This window comes from Cyprinodon tularosa, unplaced genomic scaffold (genome assembly GCF_016077235.1).
Source record: "Cyprinodon tularosa strain WSP-4 unplaced genomic scaffold, ASM1607723v1 ctg205, whole genome shotgun sequence".
NCBI lineage: Eukaryota > Metazoa > Chordata > Actinopteri > Cyprinodontiformes > Cyprinodontidae > Cyprinodon > Cyprinodon tularosa.
In genome coordinates, this window is record NW_024038756.1 from 282,976 (window position 1) to 307,610 (window position 24,635).

General features: G+C 36.5%; 1 protein-coding gene across 1 annotated transcript in view; it reads right to left on the reverse strand.

The window, feature by feature from the left end:
- Positions 1–374: 374 nt before the first annotated feature.
- LOC119783463 (protocadherin Fat 3) overlaps positions 375–24,635 on the reverse strand; it is a 117,857-nt gene continuing 93,596 nt past the window's right edge. Inside the window, exons 50-55 of the mRNA XM_038285006.1 lie at positions 23,608–23,863; positions 15,201–15,293; positions 11,215–11,274; positions 10,889–10,927; positions 4,262–4,327; positions 375–1,698 (exon numbers count right to left, since the gene is read on the reverse strand). Coding sequence (XP_038140934.1) covers positions 971–1,698; positions 4,262–4,327; positions 10,889–10,927; positions 11,215–11,274; positions 15,201–15,293; positions 23,608–23,863 — 1,242 coding nt within the window. The 3' untranslated portion in view covers positions 375–970. The remainder of the gene's footprint in view (positions 1,699–4,261; positions 4,328–10,888; positions 10,928–11,214; positions 11,275–15,200; positions 15,294–23,607; positions 23,864–24,635) is intronic.

The following is a 24,635-nucleotide window of genomic DNA, read 5'->3' on the forward strand; positions in this document are numbered from 1 at the left end:
CTAACAAATTAGCAACTCCTGCCAGGTTTTTCTCTTGTATTTCTATAACTCCATCTTTCCATAAACTCTAGACCGTTTTGCTGCCCCTGCTGAAAGGAAAAGTCTCTTCACAGCATGGTACTGCCACAACGATTAGGCTTTGGCAACATACTTTATACTAATTACAGAAACAGACATTAAAAGGCAGTCGAAAGAGAGCATACATTTTAAAACATTGATGCAAAGCAAGGAAAGACAGCAGAGCAAAATTATTGGTAGAAATTCAAAATACATGATGAACTATTTCCATGATGTGTGTTTTTCAAATAAGCTTTAAAAATGAGTAGTTATTAGAAAATATTCATAGAATAATTGAATTATCAAGCAAATATCTCTCAGGCTGTGTGCAGGACGTGGGTGAACAGATCGCTCCAAAAAATCCCAAGCATGTGCCAGCGAAAATAATAAAAGCTATAAAAAAAAGTGTTCACAAAGTAATTGTGTCACTTCGTGTGCCTGCATGTGTGGGATTCGACAGAAAAACAATGTAAGAAGCACACAATGACACATAGACATACTGTAGTTCGGTATCATCCAAAAAACAAAAAGAGAGAAACAGACAGGCTATGAATGCATTGCTTCACTGGCTCTAAATAATAAATGCAACAGCTTTGATTCACAGCCAATTGCGGCCGACTCTCACGCAGCACAGGTGAAGGCGTCAAGAGAACACATGAATTTTTCTCTGATTCCTGCAGCTTATCGAAGATCCAGGGGGATTGGTGGTGGATTAGTGCTTGTTTACACCAGGATAAGCATAATAGAGGCATGTGTGTTCTTCAAAAAAATCTTGTACAATTATTTTTAGATGCCCCTGGAGAGGTGTTGTATGAACTATAAATGCAAAGTAAAGTGAGGGATCATTGCCTCTCTGTTATTTATAAAGGATTAATAAATGCTTTAAATATTCTTTAATAGTCTGCCCAATTGACTATTTGTACCCTTCCCAGCTTGTTGTGGGCTCAGATCCGGTGGAGGTTCTATTTGTCCGTATGGCTCTCCGAGCTCTGAGGGACACCAGGTTCAACAACCTTTCTAACTCATCCCCAGAGCCGGTCAGACCAGCAGGGCTGAGCCCTTCCTGATCCTCCTGTGATCCCCTCCATTGCCCCTCTTGTAAATCCCAGGCCCTCAAAGGGGGCAGGAGTTGAGCCGGGTGCAGGTTCAGGCCTGGAGGGCTTGACGGATATCCCTCATAGGCTCTTCGAGTTGGGGGTAGAGTGTCATAAAGAGTCTCTGAGTCTTCATTTGGCTCTGGATCATGGCTATCCTCTCTGTACTCCTCGTAAATAGGTGAAGAGTTTTCTTCGACACTGTCACAGCCTTGCAGCTGCAGATGTTCTCTATGGTGCACTGCCACATTCCTGCCTCTCGTCTCTGGTTTCTTCCCATCCCCTTCATGCCTCCTCCTTTCCCACTCGCCAGACTGGTTTCTCTCCCACTGGAAGGTCCTCCTCCTGTTCTCCTGGTCCCACTCCTGGCCTCTGTCATCACTACAGCTCATCATCGTGGAGTCAAGCTGCAGGGAATGTGTGCTGCCTCCACGCCTGATGTTCTGCTGGGCATCACCAAGGTTAAGACGCGATCCCACCTCTGTTGGTTGCAGCCGCGACGGTGACAGCCAGCTCAAACTTTGAAAGGAAGTCTCCCACCGGTATGCTGAAAAAAGAAAAGGAAGAAAAATGCATCTATAGGTTGTTTGGAAGCCTTTTACAGACAAGAAGTATTATTTTAATGAGCAGCTCAAGTATTCAAGTTCACACGCTGCGTTTTGAGCCCACGGCTCCACTGCATGAAAACTAATGATGCTAAACTGCTTTAGGCATGAAGACCTTACTTTAAACAACCTCTTTCACTGTCTTTTGAATAGTGTGAGAAGGAATGACATGATCGGTTTAATAGGTTTCACATCAGTAAAAATTAGCTACGCTTTGCAAACCATTTTATAATCCTGACAACAGGAGGTGGAGTGAGGTGAGCCAAGCAATAAACTGCAATGCTTTGCAAATGCATTCATGCATCCTTTTTTTTCCTTACATCTTGTCCTGTTGTTAGCACAGGATTCATTGTAACCTAATAGGATTTTATGTCTTAGATCAAGAAAAAGCAATGCTTAATTGCAAAGCGAAAGGAAGATTATACATGCTTGATAGAATCTAAAAGTGTGGCAATCATTTATTTATTTTTTTTAAGTTTTGCAGTCAGTTTCACAATGGATATAAGTCTGCATTTTAACAAGGCTATTTTAATGTTTTACGGTATGTGTACAACTAATATTTGTCCGATTGACAGATTAGCTCTGCATTACCTCTAGAGTTACCATAGGGCTCCCTAAGAAAATTTACTTATTTTTCTTTCCTAAAGATTTTATAAAACAAACCATACTTTTTTCTTTCACTTACCAACTATGAACTTTGTATTATTCTAATACTATTAACAATTTTAACCAAGTCTATCATATTTAATACATGTTTTTGTAAAACCTGTGCATCTTTAGTGTGATATTTCTGTTAATGAAAGCCCAGAATTTGACAATCAAACACATGTAGTGAACAGAACATCTTTAGTAGATTATACAAAAATGCTTTATGTATGACGAAAGATGCGAATAAATGATCTTATTTAACAAAAATTCTGCATTGTTTTTTTATTTTTTTATTATTTTCATTTGTCAGGATATCTAATGATAACTCTAGCTTGAAAAAAAAAAAATGTGAATTTTCTGAAAATTATTTCACGTTCCAGGCTGCAAAGGGTTAATATAGTCAAACTAAAGTTTTGGTTTTCTCCCTGTTAAAATGTACCTAAGTTGACTGAAAACACATATTTTATTTAAATTTTTTTTTTTTTAATTACAGATTTCTTTTAATTATATATTTTAATTCCTCTGCAATCTGAGCTCGCTTCATCCAATGGTGTTGGACTTAATTCTATTCCAGTCCAATTTCTGTTGCAAAAGGTTTTTATTATTTGACTGGTAATGAATATCAACCTTCATGCTTCATGTTCGTTGTAACCTAGCCTCTTAGACAAGACTGAGAGAATTCCCCATACGTTGTCAGATAGGAGGAGAAGACCCTAATATTAATTGTTGTTTTGAAACATTAATTATTATTGCATGTTTATAGCTCTATATCTCTGCTTATCCTCTTAAAAACAATTGTGTTGTAAAGTTTACATACCCTCCCATTAATATTATGATAAATTCACTCTAGGATTCCAAATAACACAAAACTGAAAGAAGTAATAATAAATAGAAATGTACTTAATGATTATTTCTGTATAATAAAATAATGATTTTGAATTTTTGTTTAAAAAAAATCTAAAATATATACTGTGCAAGACAAATTAAAGCACTTTGCTCATGAACACATGAACCAACATACAACAGGTGCAAAAGTCTGACTGAACATTTACTAAACATTACAGGAAACATCTGATTTCAGTGATGGACTCAAAATGTTGCTCGACAAAACTTTAGTTCCGGAGCTCCATCACGCATGTTTACTTCTTTTACACTATTTATTTATATAAACATTTGTATGTATTTATATATATTCAAAATCAATTTCAGATTTTTCATTATTATCATAATTTTTCATGTATCATTACCTTTGTCAATTTCAATTTATTTTAATGACCATTGTTTTCTGTCTTTAGTGGAAGGTTATGTAAACTTTCAAGTATAACTGTAATTTCAGTACTATATAGTAATTTTCTTAACCATTTAATTAGCCTGCCTGGAAATTTCAGCTGTGTTTACCTCAAATCAGAATATTTATATATGGACAAATAGGAATGAGTCAATAAAATGCAACATTTCGAAATCTTGCCCTTCATGGAAATAAGTTGTTCAGATAGAACAACAACAGGAAAGCACAACTCCCTACAAACTACGGCATGCAGGTTGCATAATTCATGATTTGGCTAATGAGCTGTGAGTGAAAAGGTATCATATCGATGAAGTGAAGGGAGCCAGAGGGGTCAGTCTCTGTGTGGGATAACGTGTTCACTTCATTAGTGTCCTGGAGAGTGCCAGCTCCTGGGGTGCTGTGCAAGACACACACGGACAAGAGGTGTTTACTAGACTCCCATGCCAACAAACCAGAAAACATTTGGGACTTTTTCGTTTCTCTGCATGCCACGCTGCTGGAATATCTAGGTTTCTGCTTGGAATATCTTTGAATAAAAGGGGAATAAATAAATAAATGCATACTCTTACAGTCCACAGTGTACTGTTTGATGAATTCTACACAAATCTCATCCTTGCTCTGCAGGTGGTTCCTTGCTATTGGTGAAATGGAAACAAAAACAAAAAGATCTCATCGGACAGAAACACTTGATGCAAGTCTCAAAAAAAAACCCTACAGTAAACAAGGAAAAAAAAACATGGTGCAGTACAATAAAGAAATGAATGAAAATTGGAACATATCATAAATATAAATTGGCAAAATCCACAACAGGTGTAAATTAGGACTGCAGATAATCATTTTACGAAATCATTTATCAAAATCTTTTTTATTTATCAATCAATCAATAAAAGATTCTTTCAGTCACTATTCCTCAATGTGGAAATGTTTTGAGCTCAAAAAAGATTTTAAAGGAATTCCAAAGGGCAATGCATGAAAATAGCAAGGTAGGAACATGGTTGTGTTACAGCAGTTTTTTATTGTTCCTTATGGTTAAGCTTGGTGATAGTGGTTGCTTATTTTTAGACTGTGAAATAGATTATGCTTTCCCTTTAAAAACAAATAATTTCAATAAAAATTAAATAATTGAAATAAATTGTTTAAACTATATAGTGGCTTTTCATGAACAAATGATAGAAAAAGTAAGCAAGTGAGAAGTGATTAGATCAAAAGTACAAACATATCATCTACATATCTGGCATAAAAGTCAAATGCACCATTAAGAAGGTTTGCCGTATTCTCTGTTACAGGAAAACTACTCAACATATGGCACTTTAAATCTGTATTATAAATGTTATTAAGGTTAGTATTTTCCAGCAATATCTTGTTTCATAAACAGCCGTGTAATACTTTATTTATTTTTATTCATCCCTGAGTATAAGAAAGAAAACTGCCAAAAGATGCAGCGACTACTTGAGGGAAGTCCACCTTCTGTTTTTACTGCAGCAGTGTGAGCTGTAACTCTGTAGTATATAAACAGATGATTTACTCTAATAACAATCTAAGTAAATACATTCAAACAAAGGTAAAAATATTTTATGTAGTTATACCAGCCTTTAATAGGAAATGTTAGATGTTTAGATGTTACACAAGATCAAGCCATTATGCAGTAAATGGAAAAAAATCTGATATGTGAATTCAAATCACTGTGCAGAGAAAAAATAGAATTTTTGAATCACTAAGATTTTAAAAACTTTAAAACCTGCCCTGATAAGTGATGTAGAATCTTATTATTATTATTATTATTTTTTTTTTTATATACCTTTTACCTAAAATGCTGGATAGGGTTAGGGTTAGGGTCTTATATTTTGGATAAGAAATGTATCACCACTGAAAGTTTTTCAAAGTTTATAGTTTGATCAATATTTTTGTAAAAAAAAAAAAAAAAAAAACATTTACTGAGCAATGTGCAAACTATGAACATGCATGGGCATGTTCTCACTTGATGGTTTCAGTTTGGGTTTCATTCCATATTCAGTCTTATATTACATTTCCTCAGTCGTTCATAAAATACATTCAAATTCCATGTAATCCTTGGTTTTACAATTCTTTTTCATTTTATGTATAGTTTTGTTCTGTACTGTGGAACATACTTCCCTTTTCAGCACTGGCCTTTGTAAAAAGCATTTTTTTTCATCAGACGGTTATCAATAAGTGACCACTTACAACACTCTTCTATACTGACAATTTTGGTGCATGAATTACCTGAAAAATCGTAATCTGTGATGGAAAAAGGCAACTTCAGGACAAACATAATAACACATATGTTATATGTAAATTTGCAAAACCTTATATGCTGTCATGTGTAGCTCCTCTGGGCTTAGACATGTTAGATTTATTGGGATTGTAAAGGCTGATGGCTTTATATCTAGCATAAATCTTTTGTAATTGTACCTGCATTGACGGTACTGTTACTCTTGTTATTCAGTAATTTCTAGGGTGTTTTCAACTAGTTCAGTTAATTAAAGCTAATTATGAGATCAGTATATCCCCTTTTTAGTCTCTCTGACCTCTTTCATTTACTGTACAGCTAGTCAAAACTTCCTGAAATAATTAGCCTCTGTAACCATCTCATTGAGACTCAGAATTTGTTCTGCTTTTCTTTTATATACCATACAAGCTGAATAGTGAATTCTATTGAATAGGCTTTAAAAAAAAAAAAAAACTAAAAATAACAAATGTCCTTCTTAGTTTCTTTTATTATCCGTAGCTGTAAGTCCTGTAGTGTAAGGGATAAAACTCGCTTTATATTTTCATTACTAAGAATTTGAGTGACGCAGATAAAAAATAATGAACATGTAGCTTCTTGCATGTGTGGTCTCATTTCATAGGCAGTCTTTATTGTATAATGCTTGGAGTTAAAGGCAACAGTCCACTAGGTCAGATAATAAATGCTTTTTACAGTAGCCAAGGGAATAACGGAAACTACGAAAAAACAGACTTTCTAAATACAAGACTATTAATACTAACTCTAAATCTGCAGCACAGGCAGCAGACGGAGACTTCATCTTACTCTGTAGGTGTGAAGCTTGTGTCTGTTTGTAGGGGCAACGCATTTGTTAATTTGGAGAGAAAAGTGAGTGGTCAAGCTGTGACGGATGCCCTATTTAGAGTGAGAGTTTAAGCTTCGTTTTTCTACAATGCACTGTGCATATGTGAGCCAATATACTTGGCTCAAAGTGCCTTTAAGATCCCGAGAGACCATCTAAAAGGCTGAGGTGAAAGCTTTGCCTTGCTTAAAAGGATAATTAACAATTAAATAATGTATCCTGTGGAAAACATAAACTCATGTTTTTGTTTTGGGGTATAGATTTTATGCAAAAACATGGTGAGAGTAAATGATTCAATTTTGAGACAGGTAACAGTGTTCTGTTCTACTCTAGATATGAGCTATTCATCTACAATATGGTTTCAAATAACTCCACAGAAATAGTACTCCCAAAGCGTGAAGGCTTTTTTAGACAGACAATGCAACCCACCTGGAACAGGAAAAATTGCCAACAGCAGCTTGAGTAAAGTAATAAATAGTCCAAGGTGGTTACCCGTCCCCAAATCCGCCTGAACATCTGTGGGATGCACCGGAGCTAAACCAATACCACCCACCCACAGTCAAGATGCCTTGCCAACTGCTCCACTTCAGAAAGCACTGAAAAAGCCAAGAAATCCCATCTACATGACAAGATGAGTTGAGCTGTTTTGGTGAGATGAGAGGGAACCTTCGACGAGGAGGCTGGTGCTTTTCATTTTCAGTAGCCGATTGGAACAAAAGGCAGAAATAATGATATAGCTGTAATAGGATTTATTTTTTTTTAAGATCTAAAATGTATTGTTGCATCTAAGCAAATTCAAATATTCTGAAGCAGTTGGTCATTATACAAGATAAAGAAAAAATTGAGTTATAATACAGATATATTCTGTTATGGCCATAAAATGCCTGGAAAATAGTTTAACCTGAAAAACTCACAAAGAGGAAAGCAATTAGACGAGTTTTATTGAAACAAATTTTAAGGCTTTGGGGCTTAGGCCTCGGTGGGGTGCATTAACAATGAATTATACTTTGATTAAATGCATGAGCTCCTGAATGGAAAAGGACGAAGCCCCCAAGGCCTGAAACTGGTGGTTAAAATGAACATGGATGCCAACTGGAACAAGGCGCAGGTTCGTAAGAACCAGCATAATAAGCAAGCATAAAGCGACAGTGGAGAAGAAAAACTACATTTGGGAAAACTCTCTGGCACAACCAGGCTAAACATGGCGGTCTTCTGGCACACCGGCTGGAGATGCTTTGTGAAAGCGGTCTGAGTCTAGGGAATTAAAGTATACAAAATTGCTAAAAGTACCAAATAAATGGGAGCAAAGTTATAATTACAGAGTAATATACACTTTTAAATGAAAAATCTAAAGTTTCATGTTCACAGCTTCCAAAATATTTTGAAGAGTTGATCCATTTTATTTTTGCTTGATGCTATGTTTTTTTTTTCCACACTTGAATATACTCCAAATTGTGAGACATCTTTTCCACAATTGCTGATAATCTGGGAACTATGCCAAATGTTGGTATCAATAAATTGTCTTTTTTTTTTTAAGTCTATTGTCTACCCACCTGTCTGGCACAACATTTCAGAGCTATTCTTCCCTCCCTTTGCTGACAAGCTTTATGGAGAAACCGATTTCTTTTTACAGCAGGAGCATGACCTGAGCAACTGCCAAAAGACACAATGTATTGTATTGCTGTGCTTGCTTGGCCAGCAGCTGGCCTGGGCTAACCCCTATAGTGAATCTATGGTGTATGGGCAAAGAAATGAGGGACATCAGAACTAACAACACAGAAAAGCTGAATGTTATTATTAAACTAGTCCTACTTGTTAACACCTCAGCAGAAGCACAGGCTCAATTTTTCCATGTATTCCAATTGATGAAGTAATTCATGCAAAAGCCTGAGTTAATATGCAGTAGAATGAGATGTAGGATATAAGTTACTATCTCAGTATATAAAATATAGTAGACTTTGTCAATTAGACAGCTGCAGCTGACCCCCTCTTTACTAAAACTAAGAAAACAGAGTACATCACTCCTGTCCCTGTATCTATGAGAATAAAAGACTAATGATGGCTTTGAACCAAAACACACAACATTTTTTTGTGTATCAATGGCCCAGAATTCTCAGTCCAGACTTCTCAGGTCCTTTAGATCAATTCAACTCTGCAGACTTATGCTAAGTTTACACCACACGTGACATCAGCAAAAAAGCACCTGCTGCTTAATTTTTTAAGCTGGTACACATTAAGGTCAGATACCCCTCAACAGCATCATTGATGGTCCTGAAGCTTGTCCCGTAAAGTGTGCACAGATGCATGTGATGCTTGTTTTGCTGCTCCTGCTTCTATGTCAGAGAGCGGCTTTGCTATATTTTCTGTGATCAGTGGGTAAGAAGTAGCTTTAATATGTTTTTAAGTCCATCTCAAAGCATTGGCTTGGCAGTCAGTTCATCAACATTATGATCCTGCCTTGAAATATTGTTTCGCTGTCGGAGGCATGCAGAACCCTACATACCGGCGATGCGCTGTCACTGAGAATCCAGCAACAACTGCCTCAGTCGGTAGCCTCTTGGGGGTTTTTCCCCTGGTGTCCGTGGCGGCTAGAAGTAGATTTTAGCGTTTTTCAGGTATTTAGTACAAACTGCAGGCATCAGAATAATAAAATTGAACATATTTTGCCAGCAGGTTTTGACATTTTAAGTTAATTCAAGCATTAAACTGTTTCAAGGGAGTGATCATAGTGCTCTACATGAGCAGCACTGTGTCCATCTCCCTGCCAGCTTACAGATCAGCTTCTCTGGTTGGTTGATGTGGCACATAAAGCAGCAAAAGTAAATTTTTTCAAATTCCAGCGTCTTGTGAAGCGCTGCTTGTGAAGGGTAGCACGCACCTCGGATGCTCAGAAGCTCATGAGGCGCTGCTTCAGCTGCTCAGATGCATCAATATGCGCTGCTCCTGCTGCTCTAGACGCACTGCAGTATCTTTATGATGCGCCTTGGTGCTCGTCAACCATAGACTTTGCATGTAAACCAGCTGTTTCTGCTGCTCAAAGCACCTCCATTTTCAATGTAGAATTAGAACAGAACCAAATGGAAAAATTTAAAGTGCTGAAACCTTAAGATCCTTTAAATATTCCTTGTCACGTACCGTGATCTGACCAGTTTCTTCCCCAGTAGCTCACTTTCGTTGTATACTTGCCGAAGCTGGCAAGTTGATGGATGCAGTAATAAGCACTGCCATTAGATTGCGACGTCCTGCAATAATATTTATGTCTACCAGTTGCAATTAGTGCAAAATTTATTGTTTAGGTTAAGAAGGACAAAGTAAAGTCTATCAGGACAGGCGATTGGTGTAGATACTGGTTTATTTCAACATTAATACATGGTTTTCGGTGATTTTGGTATAGATATAGTACATGATGAGGCCACTTTAACTCAAGGTTAAAAACCTTTTTGTTTCCTCTGACTATTCTATAGATAATTCAGAAACATCATAATTTCAAGTTTGTAGCCTAGCTTTTCTTTTTCTGCATAATTATGCCACCACAATATCTCATTCTCAGCCTGTTTTTCTTTTCTTATGTCATTTTTTTTGAAAAGCAATTTGAATTGCCTTTTTAAAGAAAAGTGCTACGAAAATGAGAGCAGCTTTCTAAGAACCCTGACATTTTTATAGATAGTTTCTAATAAGGTCTAATTTTGGGTTTTCATTAGCTGTGTACCATAATTATCCTCAAATTAAGTAAAAATCATAAAATACATCACTGTGTTTGATAAAGCTTTATATAAGATTCACCATTTGTATTGAAATATTCATATTGTTATGTCTCTAAATATATTCTAATTTAATAAAATCTTCTAGAACCACAAATTAAAACACATCTAGTTGTTAGTTTGATTACTATTGCCCCTGATACATTAAAACGTCAAGCAACCAAAATATATCTATAAATTGGCATGAACTAAATCTGCTAATCTGTCATGTATTGGGTGCAACAAATACGTTCATAGAGTATAATGTAAAGAATACAATAGGTTTGGTTTAGGATAAAGGCTCAGTGAGGGTAGACGGAGGGATGGGTTTTTAATAAGATGTTTTTCAGCTGCTTTGCATCTCACTCACCCGGGCTGTTCCACTGCTGTTCTTTGTCCATGTTTGACACTTCAAAGGGAGAGAGAAAGCCAAAGTCAGAGGAAGCCAGAGACAAACAACACAGGAACCAAAGAGGGAAAATTGAAGTAGAGAGAGGCGCAGTGTCAGAAACTGACAGAAATATTGAAAATCTAAGCAGGATGTTTTATTCTTAATAAGAACGGGGATTCAAGTGCACAGGCTGGGCTGCTTTTAGCACACTGTATCTTTTTGCGTTTTCTGCTGAACAAAGAGTTTGGCATCAAAACAGAGACACAAAAGAGAAAGAAGAGTTAACAGAAGATGTTCTTTCATACCTTCACTTTCAATATCATCAACAGCATCATTGACTAGCCGTATGACAGTGACTATGGATGCTAGAAGGGAAACACAAAGAGAAAAACAGAAGGACAAGCAACCTCAGTGCATTATTGATTATGTGCAACTGTAATATAGAAAAATATATTTTAAGCTGCGGCACACATGTTGAAAACACACACACATACCGTATATATATTGTTGTTGTTTATGTTACGTTTTAGGTCTGTATTTTTGTATGTTTTGATATAGGAAAAAAATTCAGTTTTGAGCCATGCTATGAATTTACTGTAGGTTAAGTTTAGGAATATACTGGTTAGGGTAAATGTCAGGTGTAGCAATAAATGTAATACTTACAATAGATCTAAGTCAATGTTAAGTCTTCATATGGCTAGAAATACACACCTGTGTGCGTGTGTGTTTTTGCCTTTGGGTGTTGGGAAAACAAGGTTTTTTTTAACACAGTTACACCACTTAGACAAGAAAAACAACATCGTCAACACCTGGTTCTCCTTTCTAAAAAACAGAACATCAGTTAGATGCACATAAGTATGATCAATACTGTGCCTGACTTATACTAACCTATACCTGGCTAATTAAATGCACAAGTTAATAAATTAAATGGAGGAGACAAAACAGATAATTATAGTATTTTAATGCAGCATAGTTAGGATGCAACTCATGAAACATAATTTTATTTTACTGAAACCATTTCAAATCATTGCTAGTTGTCAAGTGCTGTTAAAGTGTGAATTGTAAACGTGATTTCTTGAGTAAACTTGCAAAATCAAATGTTACTATTTTAAGAGGTTTGCTGCAGGCCGTTCTCATCCCAGCTCTTTGTGTGATTTAAGCTTCTACCGAACAGAATTTGCTCACATGAGAAAAATGTCATTGTGGACATAAAAAAAAAAAAAATCTCTATCTTTGGTTGTCTTTCACATCAATCAGGTGAAATTTATGCAGGCAGTTTATGAAGCTAGAGCAAGAAGAGGAAAATATAGGTTAGACGTCTAGAAGGGAGCACTGACAAGCAACAGTCAGAATCTGCATGACAATATCTAAAAATCTGCTTTTGCACAATCTAGCTTTTTATGGTCCATTGTAATCATTACCCAGAATTCAAGTTGAGCTTTTTAAAATATGGCAGAAAAGGAGTAAATGACCCTTCATCGCTTGAGATGCTGGTTTGGGGTCTTTTGTGACCTCTTCAGTCAAGTTATCTTTGCGCTTTTAGAGTATTTTTTGAGTAATTTGAAACTTTTGCTTTTTGACTCCAAACCGTTGAAAATGGTTTTGTGACCCTTATTGATTTGATCATTACCCATATTTATACTGTTGTCCCTGCTGCCTTCTGGGAAGAGGCTTCGCAGCATTCAATGCAGGTTCAGCAGATTCCAAAAGAGTTTCTTCCCCACTGCCATCAGACCGCTGAATATAAAAAAAAAAACTCCAAATCATGTCATAGACTCTGCATGAAACCGACCATATCATACTTTTTTTTTTTCCCCACAATGTACATTTAATCTCTGCTGCACTTTAAGAAAATTGAAATGTCATGAGAGCTGAACTAAACCAAATTTCGTTTTGTAAACACTCTGGGCCGGATTTATCAAAGGTTTGCGTGTATAAAAACGTGAGCTATTTCACTGCGCACGCTAAAAAATGTACAAACTGATCTATCAACAGTGTGCTAAAAGGATTTGGTTTTTAAAACGTGCTAAATAGCGTCTCTTATCCATTTAGTACTTTTTCTGCAATGAATATGCAATATGGGGCGTTTACACGCAAAAGTGCGTCTTGTGGGAGGAGAACATGTAAATATATTAATTTAGCACTCGCAAAGTGATTTATCAAACCTGAAAGCAATTTTGCTAACGGTATCTGACTCTATATTTAACACTTTTCAAAAGAAGGTGCAAATGGTCTGTATGCGTAATTGCGCACAGACGGCAGCGGTTATTGTCGCAAGAAGGAGACATCGAAATGAAGCAAGGAGACGCAGAGAACGCATTTTTTCACTCCGTGTGAATATTTTTGGAATGAACGAGGAAACGATCATCAAAACATATAGTTAATCCAGCATTGCCATTTTGGAGCTGTTGGGGGAACTCCGAATGGATTTGGAGCCAGCCACAAGGAGGACCCACGCAATACTAGATATTACAAAACTCCTTGCAACATTGCACTTTTTTGCATCTGGGATCTCCCAATCTCGTTTTTCAAAAGTGCTGTCCGACGTTCTAAATACCATGTCGCCCTGACGCCCTACCGGAGAGAACCCCGACCTCTGCGCCTGTGGAGCAACATGCCAATGCTGCGGGGATGCGTAGGCACAGTCATCTTATCCACAGTCCCATTTTGAGCCATTTGGTGTGTGCATTTCTCTACAGGCCAATACAAAAAAACCTGTTTTTTTTTTACTGCAGTGAAGTAGAAATTCAGCCACATACCACCTTAGGGAATAAAAGTTGCCAAAGTTTATATACCCGGTATATATACAATATATATATATATATATATATATATATATATATATATATATATATATATATATATATATATATATATATATATATATATGTATATATATATATATATATATATATATATATATATATATATTTATTATTTTATTTTTTGGAGGGGGTGGGGGTGTCACTGTAAGATTAAATTTCTTAATGCACTTTGCCGCAAACCACAAAACGCGCAAAACCATCATTTAAATAGGGCGTCTCCAACAGTTTTGCACCTGCCACCAGTTACGCGATCGCTCTTCTTAAATCACCAGCCCCTCGCGCAAAATTCCAGTTTGCGAGCGCAAATTACTGCACGCAAAATTGGATCTTGATAAATCCGGCCCATTGAAATGAAGCAAGGAGACGCAGAGAACGCATTTTTTCACGCTGTGCGAATATTTTTGGAATGAACGAGGAAACGATCATCAAAACAGATCGTTTATCCAGCATTGCCATTTTGGAGCAATGCTGGATATGCTGTCCGACGTTCTAAATGCCATGTCGCCCTGACGCCCTACCGGAGAACCCCGACACCCTGCGCCTGTGGAGCAACATGCCAATGCAGTCATCTTATCCACAGTCACTTCTTGTGAGCCATTTGGTATGTGCATTTTTCTACAGGCCGATACAAAACACCTGTTTTTTTTTTTTTTTTTTTTTTTTTCTTACTGCGGTGAAGTAGAAATTCAGCCACATACCACCTTAGGGAATAAAGGTTGCCAAAGTTTATATATATATATATATATATATATATATATATATATATATATATATATATATTTCTTTTTTTGGAGGGGGTGGTGTCACTGTAAGATTAAAATTTCTTAATTTGCCGCAAACCACAAAACGCGCAAAACCATCATTTAAATAGGGCGTCTCCAACAGTTTTGCACCTGCCACCAGTTACGCAATCGCTCTTGTTAAATCACCCGCAAACCATGGTTCAGCCCCTCGCGCAAAATTCCACTTTGCGAGCGCAAATTACTGCACGCAAAATTGGATCTTGATAAATCCGGCCCTCTGTGCATACAAAATGACAAAAAATGTGTAAGTCATATGTGTTTGTTCTTGTTCTTATGTTCTTATTTTGCAATTTCTTTAGATCTAGGAATTAAGTTTTACTTGTTAAGATCGTTAAACTTACTTAAAGTTGTCTGCAAGGTTCTATTTATTTTAATTCTATATGTCTGGCAGTAAACAGGCCTGGATGTAGCTACTGAAACAGAATAAAAAAAAGTGCCAAGTTAATAAACAAAGGGGGCCTGGTTGTTGTTTACTAAGTTTTGTTTTCTCAATAAATGTTTCTTTTAAAATTTGTGTACTGGATTTTGCTTACTCTTGTTTTTTCTTTCATGAACACCAAAGACCAAAAGACGTCTAATAGGGGACAAATACTTTATACAGATGTTAGTGAAGCATTAGGACGCACAATACATTGGCAGGTTATTTCTGTTGTCTATTCCTACCATTGTCATCAATGGAATCCGAGGTGTAGGAACTAAGGGAGCGCTCTTCAGAGGTGGAATCTGAGAGACATGCCACTTCGTCTTCCACCAGCTCTGAAACAAACACATATAAAATTTGTAAATCAGAACAATACATATTAAAATCATTGAATCAGAATAAATAAAAATGCAAAAGTTTAAATTAAACTGAAAGTGACAAATTATACTAATAAAAATGGTTTTAACCCTTAGCTTTGTATATTTATTATTAAATAACATCAAACCTTTGATGAAAAAATCCATTGTAATCTTAAGAAGTATATTTTTTAAAAGCAATTTTGTGCTATTGCTGATTTAGATATGGAGGGGATGATTGTTTTGCATGTGTAAGGGCAGTTTTACTCTACAAAAAGCATATCTCAAGACAATTTATCAAATCCGGATTCAATCCATCATTAAAATAGGCAGGCCACAATGATATTGTAATAACGAGTGTAGGAGTATCGTTTGGAGTATCTGTGTGACTGTATATGAGTGTGTGTGTAGGTGGATGAACTGGGTGTATGTGTAGAAAAAAAGTGTGTGTGGGTTAAATGGATGCATGTGAGAGCAAGTTTGTCACCTGGAGAGGTACATTTGTAACTGTAGAGAGAAGCACTGATGAGCCCCAAAGGTCAGACTGATAGTCCCGGCTGCAAAAGGCCAAAGCTACCTCAGGCAGCCAGACATGAAGAAACCCCCCAGGGCAGATACATCCCCCACAAATAAGTAGGTGTCTAGCCAGGACCAGGAGCATCAGGCCACAGGCCAAAGGAGCACAGAGTGAGATGCAGGGCACCAATTCCCCTGACCCAACCATGCCAGCCTCGCTACACAGATTGAGGTAGGAGGTGCTTATTACACCCTGGTGGCCATTTCATGAGAGGTTAAGTGGAAGGGATTCCTGTCAGAACCCAGCGTGGCCCCGGGACTCTATTCTTGAAATCCCAAGTCCTTATTCCAGCCTACCTGTATAGACACCCCTTTACCTTGCATACAAGCAAGTACAACACCTGGAGTCACAGTAGGCGCACAGGGATCAACCCCAAATTTAGGCATGATAGAAGGAAACAGTTGCCTCCAGCCAAGTGCCTCACTGGCCATGGCAGCAGTACCCCCTCCCTATTTCCCAAATCTCAGTTTCTTTGTACAAAATAACTGAAACAACACAAAAAAATTGTTTCTTTAACAAATGAAATACAGGAATCTTAATTAAGGAATAATGCTAAATTGTAGATGTATTTTTTTCATAATGTAGAGGCTCACTATCAAGCCATTCCTTTTTCTCTTTAAAGCCCACAAACGACTGAAGAGCAGATCATTTCTGAAAAATGAAGATCAATGCAGAGAGATGAGTAGGAAAAAATACCTGGAGAAGAGACTCTAAGGTTGTGAAGAAATGGATATTTAAAAAGATGAGTTTTTAAGGTGAAAATAGTCAGTCTCATATTGATGGTTAAAAGTTGAGTTAAATCATATGATGCAAGAACAGTGAGGATAGAAAATAACTTACAGTAAATGATCCTTTCAGCTTGAACATCAGAATATTTATTCTTACTTAATGGATGGAAAGAAGACAGGCTGAAACAATGTTCATTTCTGGATCAGTTTTGATAAACTATCACATTTCATTTATAAAGCATTCTGTATCTCTAAGTATTATGTTCAAAGAGCAACTTTATAATGTTTATAATGTTTGTGCTCATTTTACTGCCATCTGCAACAACATGAGATTATACGGCTGAGTTTTAGTCTAGTGTCTTCATATTTTTCTTTCTGAGCCAGATTTAAAAAAACATGTCAAGGCAGAACAGGTTCCTTAAAAAGTTCCTCTGCAGAAGGAATTGGTGATGCATTTGGATTGAAAGGAAAAGTTTTTGAAAGTTGTGTGTTTTAGGCTATCTGCAAAGCAAAAACCAAAGCTCTTACTTCAAATGCAAACCTGACATTTTGTGTGGGCAGAAAAGTCAAATTAAATTTCATGTGGAGAAATCTACCTGATTTCTTTGGTTACCTTTGACTTGCATGCCAACAGAGGTGCATCTCAAATAAATAGCTGCTTACAAAACAGCATGATCCCTGACACTGCTTTTCTTTGCAGTTATTTGGCAGGCTGTAGCCTTTCAAACCACCTGATTGGTCCTGAGTGATTGTTTGTCAGAGAAGTGTCAAAAGGGCACAGCAAGCACTTGGGTATCACAATGAGTTGACATGTAGCTGTTAAAACCGTCTACAACACGGTCTGTTGAACCCGGGCAGAGACAGGTACATTGCTCTTCCAGGTGCTTTAATCTCACAGCAATATAATGCCCGGTTTCATATAATTGGTCCAAGTGTGAGAGAGGGGGGGAAAGGCAGATGATGCGAAAATTCCTAAAGTCCAAAAACTATTTTTTTAATGGAAATTAAAATGGCATATATAGAAATAAAAAGTTGCAACTTTGCTTATGTTATTAACTGGAATAGGTTAAAAGTAACAGACAAGAAAAGTGACTCTTTGAATGCAAGTAATGCATTTTAAAACAATTTCACTGCAATTATATAGGTAAAGCCTTAAGGACATCCCTGTTTTCCCATTCTTCAGCAATTAGTGATCAGTGAACATCCTTCAGACTAAATGCCTCCATAGATGTTCAGTTGGAATAGCCTCTCAGTTTGGCTAGTCTAGACTGTGAGGTTGGATTAAGCTCAACTGGATCAAAACAATAAAAAAAAATGTCTGGGGTCTCAGTTATAAAGTTTGTGTACACACAAAATGAGGCATGAACATTGCATACCAAAAAAAGTAAAAAAAACAATCCACTGGACTTTGTTTCCAAGTTTGAAGACGTTTCCTTTCCTAAACAGGAAGCTTATTCAATTAAAAGTGCCAGAGATAGCGTTGAGTTTGAGGCTTTTTAGAGTGGACCAAAAACATAAACATCCCTAGAGCCTAGAACTTAATGCTATTTCTGACACTTTGAATTGAAAAAGCTTCCTGGATGGGAAATGAAACATCTTTAAACTTGGAAACAAAGTCTAGTGGATTGTTATTTTTTACTTTTTTTTGGAATGACTATGAACTGGATGAATGAGAATCTGCACATAAACACAAAGTGTGAAAGTATGCAATGTGTTGGTCTTCATGCAAATTCTGAGCAAATCGGTACAGTACACATATTTTGGAGAGAGGGGAAATTGCCGACACAAATGGTGACTGATGTAGGGAACTGAAGCCAAACTGCATCATCATTTCTTTAGGGCATGTCATGATCACAGCTCTGAGGACTGGCTTAATTGCTCATTTCATTCACCTGCCTAACTCTGCCCAGTTTCCAATTTCCACTCATCTAATCAACCTGCTTCTGCTTCTATATAAACAATGTGATATTGATGCTCTAGTTCATGCTCTCGTTTTCGGGGGCCAGTGGTGAGAGAGGTTTTTTATTTTTAATGTTTCATAATATTCCTGATATCCTGATGCTGATCTGCCTCTTATCCACTGAGCATGCCCTGTTCCTGTCTTAGCTCTGTGGAGAGTTTTTATTTAGAATTCCATACTGTTCCATACTGTCGCAAATCGGCATCAGAATTTGAATAAATGCTTTGAATATTCCACCGTCTGTCTAGTCTTGAATAATGGGTCCTTCTGTCCTGTTTTATGACAGGGCATTCAATTTCACTTCATAAGAAACTTTAATTATTGATTGACTTTATCAGATCACATCCCTTACTGTGATATATGCTGGCACAGACAGGTACAATCATGAATAATAAATCATATAAATGTTTGCTCATATTTAGCTGTTTCCATGATCATATACATGTGACAAGGTGGGATGACTTCAGATGAATTGCAGTAAACATTTGAATTTTGCCGATCCACCAGTTTGTAATGGTGCTCAATGGATGTTTCAACTAGGCCAGACATTTTGGAAATAGGAAACATTTCCAGGGATTAGTAATGTTTCCTGACTCAGGATGATCAGCTGATCAGAATTCATACAGTTGCTCACCAGACCCATGCCATCCATAAGTGATAAACAAGAGGAGGTCAGTGTGCCTCACTACCAAAAATGAATATGAATATACAATCAGTGGCTAGTATGGAATGTATAATATATTAATAAATTAAAGATATGATATGTGTATGTTTAACATGGGCGAAAAGAGATGAGGTTTCATGTTGTGGTGTGTTAAATAAAATAAGCTGTAGCCTAATCATGTACATTTTTCCCATATCAGATCTTTTACATAGATGTGCTGCTTCCCTCTGTCTGAAGCTAATTTTACAAACAAAATAGTTCTTTGAATTTATCTATAACTCTGAGATAATACAGTAAGTAATAAGCAAATATGAATGGATGTACTTATTATGATTAATCCACATCAGAATTTGAAGGTGTCATAAATAATTCTTCCTTTAATCAACTGCTACTACCAAACATGTTTATCTAAACTTCAAACACCTCGGTTAAACTGAGATTTTTCTGTTATCTTGGCTGCCATTAACTAGCATTGATCCTTTTAATACACAGTTACATCCATACAGTGCTTTGCTTGAACCATTTATGCTTGAATGCGGGCAGAACAAGAGGTAGAGCCTTGAATGCAAACTTTGAGGCACATCTCTGAATTATAATAAGTATATAAATATATATATATATATATATATATATATATATATATATATATATATATATATATATATATATATATATATATATATATGTGCAAAGAATCCTTTGTCATTATAGAACAAATCTTAGAACTTAACCTTGGTAAGATAAAAGCTTGTCATAAAGCAACTTCAGCCTTAAGAGAGCTTCATTGTGAAAGAATGTTACATGTAGTGAGCAAGATTGTATTAAGCCTTAAGCAGAGACTGTGGAGGAAATGGAAAGAGCTGATTGGCTGATCCACCACCCAGACAGCATATAAAGTTATTTAGCAATCATCCAATTATATGGAAATGAGATCATCTTTGATATCTCTAGATGGGGAAATTAATCAGTTTCAGCAGCCGGATGAATTAAAAGAGTGCTTCTAGTAATACAGTTTTATCCGGAATAAATAAACAATATGAAAATATTTGAATAACTATAAATTAAAAGTGGAAAAATGTGATATAGTATAAAATAAAGGAATTAAAGACTGTGAAATGCTGATAAATATTTTTAACGAATTCTAAGAAAAAAAATATATAAATACATTCTAGCCATGATTAGCAGAATATTGACTCTTTATATAGAAGAAAGATGTAAATGAGTTGAGAAAGTATTTGCTGTTTAGTGCATGATGATGTTAGTATCCATATCATGTAAAGATTTTCCTGTGATGCCAACTATTTGCCGCTGTGCAGGTGACTGTATTTTAATATCAAATAGATGAAATAGTAAAGTGATCAGTGAGACAAATAAACATGGTAATAGACAAATCAAATATTAGTGGGAATGTAAATAAGGTAAGCTCAAACATTTTGATTTTCTATGAAAGTGATTTAACCTCATCATCAAGTTTCATCATCATGACATTCCTAAATCTAGTCTGAACTTTGATTACTAGGATTCGATTTGTGATTTTTTTTTTTTCTTATGTTTATTTGTTTCTTGAATCAACCAGCATCACATCAAGCAACAGGGTCAACCACAGCTCCTCACTGAGATTGGAATGTCTGCCAGCTCCTTATTTTAAGTAGCTCTGAGCGAGAACCTGAATAAATTTTAAGCAAAGTTATGAGAACTCTGAGGTGTCTGAGAAATCTTATAAATACAGGCTCAGGTTCTACTGCTGCCCCAATGCTGTCTTACTTACCAAGGAGGAAGAATTCGCATATGGAGGATAATTAATTAATTTGAATAGAATCAATTCTATCTATAATGAATCCCGCACAGTTTTACAGTTGAGAGTTTATCAATAGATGGTTCAGAATAGCTAAAACAACAGGGATTATGCTTAGTCTCTTATATTGATGAAAACACTGCTCTAGCTTGGTGATATATATAGTGCATGTAAACATTTTCTGTAGGTCAGCATTTTTATACTAAAAAAAAAAAAAAAAAACAGTTATTAGTCTAAGAAGATATTTACATTTTTGAGCAACCATATTTTGTTGTTTCTCATGATCATAAGCATGATTGGAATAATTAAAAACACCTAAAACATAAAATTTTGTTAACAATACCTTTTATTTATTTATTTCACCTTTTAAATCAAACTTCTGCAAAAAATCTGAATTTTCCTCCCATTCTAAATTATAGAGATGCACCTTACTGTCAGATGTAAACTGGAACCTTGTTCTACAGCTTTTAAGTTACTACTGCAGTTTTAAATCGATTAGTAAAAACAGGACAGTAGATACTGACTCTGACATATAGGGCCGGATTTATCAAGATCCAATTTTGCGTGCAGTAATTTGCGCTCGCAAACTGGAATTTTGCGCAAGGGGCTGAACCATGGTTTGCGGGTGATTTAACAAGAGTGATTGCGTAACTGGTGGCGGGTGCAAAACTGTTGGAGACACCCTATTTAAATGATGGTTTTGCGCGTTTTGTGGTTTGCGGCAAAGTAGTTTGTACAAACTAGTGCATTAAGAAATTTAAATCTTATAGTGACCCCCAACAAAAAAAAAAAATAATTATATATATATATATATATATATATAAAAAACTTTGGCAACCTTTTTCCCTAAGGTGGTATGTGGCTGAATATGTGTGCTGCGCGTACGCATTTGGCACGTTGCTCCACAGGCGCAGCGGGAGAACCCCGACCCGGTCGGACAGCACTTCTGAAAAAACGAGATTGGGAGATCCCAGCTCTCGCTGCAACCGTACGCTGGAATGACCCAGATGCAAAAAAGTGCAATGTTGCAAGGAGTTTTGTGATATCTGGTATTGCGTGGGTCCTCCTTGTGGCTGGCTCCAAATCCATTCTGAGTTCCCCCAACAGCTCCAAAATGGAAATGCAGGATAAACGATATGTTTTAAAGATCGTTTCCTCCTTCATTGCAAAAATATTCACACAGAGTGAAAAAATGCGTTCTCTGCGTCTCCTTGCTTCATTTCGATTCCTCCTTCTTGCGACAATAACCGCTGCCATGTGTGCGCAATTACGCATACAGACCATTTGCACCTTCTTTTGAAACGTGTTAAATATAGAGTCAGATACCGTTAGCAAAATTGCTTTCAGGTTTGATAAATCACTTTGCGAGTGCTAAATTAATATATTTACATGTTCTCCTCCCACAAGACGCACTTTTGCGTGTAAACGCCCCATATTGCATATTCATTGCAGAAAAAGTACTAAATGGATAAGAGGCGCTATTTAGCACGTTTTAAAGACCAAATCCTTTTAGCACGCTGTTGATAGATCAGTTTGTACATTTTTTAGCGTGCGCAGTGAAATAGCTCACGTTTTAATACACGCAAACCTTTGATAGATCCGGCCCATAGACTTTAGTTTTCTTTTTAACTCATTTGAGGTTTGATTAAAAGACACACATCTACATACACACTGCTGTGTCTGTAGATTATGTGTGCTGTCCGCTATTTCCCCTGCATTCACACAGCAGGGAAATAAACAAATAAAAGAACTTATTTCCTATTCTCACAGGATGAAATCAATGATTAATGAGCAGGAAGCTACAGCTTGAAACTGTGTAATTCGAACAACTGCTTGGACGAAGAATCGAAAGTATCTGACATCCACCTTTGCACTGAAATGCAACTAGATAATTTCATTGACAGAGAACCAGCTGAAATGTAGTCTTGTTGACAGGTTGAGCAGCTCAGTATCAATCCAAAATGGAACAATCTGACAATGTCTGAATGCTTCCCTGCATGTTCCAGACACTTTAGCTAACAAAAATCCCTTGAGGTGTGGATGCAAAAAAAGACATAACTAGATTGAAGAGAAAGTCTGGGATTATTTTACACAGACATATTTCAATAACTTTGATTTTTGACTTTTTTGCTATGAGGAAAAGTAGGGCAAGAACATAAAGCATCAGTTCTGCCTGATTACTCTGACCATTCATACTTAAGTGCATATGAGACGTTACAAACATTAGCTAGATCGAATATGACATAATCACCAATTTGATGAGAGGGACTGGGGGTTAAATTACCATTTATTGCTTCAAATAAATTCAAGAGAAAAGTGAAATGAAGGGAAAGCAAAATAAAAATGGGATATTTTAAGCAGTCTAGCCTATTCAGGGTAGTTTTTCTTTGATGTTTGTGATCAAAAGGCACACATCACTGTGAAATAAGCTCTTGCAGTGGAAATGGTGAAGCGGTGGTAGCACAATGAGTTCACGGCTTGTGTACTCTTTTACAGTACCTTTTCTGATCAAAAGGCGTGGGTTTATGTGAGCGGGTGCATCTGTGCGTGCAGGATACCACAGTCTTACCCTGCGGACTGGTAGCCCTCTGGGTCCTCTCAAGCTCAAATGCCCTCTGCCCCCACTCCTCCTCTCTCTCGTCTCTGTGCCTCTCCGGGCCCTTCTCTCTGGTTTCTTTGCCCTCCCATGACACTTTGTGGGCTGGACTGTGCTCTGGGCGATGGGCTGACGTCGAGGGGAGATTGGGCGCAACGCTACACACGGCAATGCCTCTTCTGTTGGCCACACCTCGAACATTAGCCATGTCTGAGAGGAAGCTACTCATCTGTAGAGACACAGGAAATAATGCAGAAAATACTAAGTAAAAAATTAATAATTTTGGTTGGAATGACCATAAATAATTTCAATCCTTTTTTGTCCGTCTCCCTGCCAGCTCACAGATTAGCTTCTCTAATTGGTTGATGCTTTTAGTTTGGTTCTGGGTTCTTTTTTTTTTTATGCCTATACTAGCCAATAATATACTCTTGGAGTAAGTTTTAATAGACTAATAAAAGTCTCTTCAGACTATGAGATGATCTGACTTTGTGTCATTTGTTTTAAATCTTATTAAATCCGAGCATGATGTGATTCTTCTTGAAATATTTAAATGTATTTCCTGCTGTCAGTATCTATTCAAGTGATTTCTTTATTCCACATGTAATGCAGCAATCAGCCTGGTTGCTTCTGGTAAAACGCAGCACAGCCCCCTATAAGGTGAGGTTAAACTAAGTTCTTTATGATCCTATGAAGCGTCAATGCTTTTTTAAATTAAAAGGATTATTTTTAAACTGCTTTTTGTGTTTGCTGGGATTATTTTTGTCTGCTTTTAAACTTTGTTTGATCATGTCAAACATATATGTGTGATGGATTAACAAAAGCACAAAACATTTGCAAGGAACCAAGTTTATTTTACAGTATTATATTTCAAGTTCACCTCATTGACTTTCTTTGCCTATAATTTTTGCAACCACAAACCCTGTACTCAAATAGGTATCTAATAAATATTTTCTCCTGTTAATATAGAAAAAAAGGTAAAAAATCAAATATTTTAAAATGAT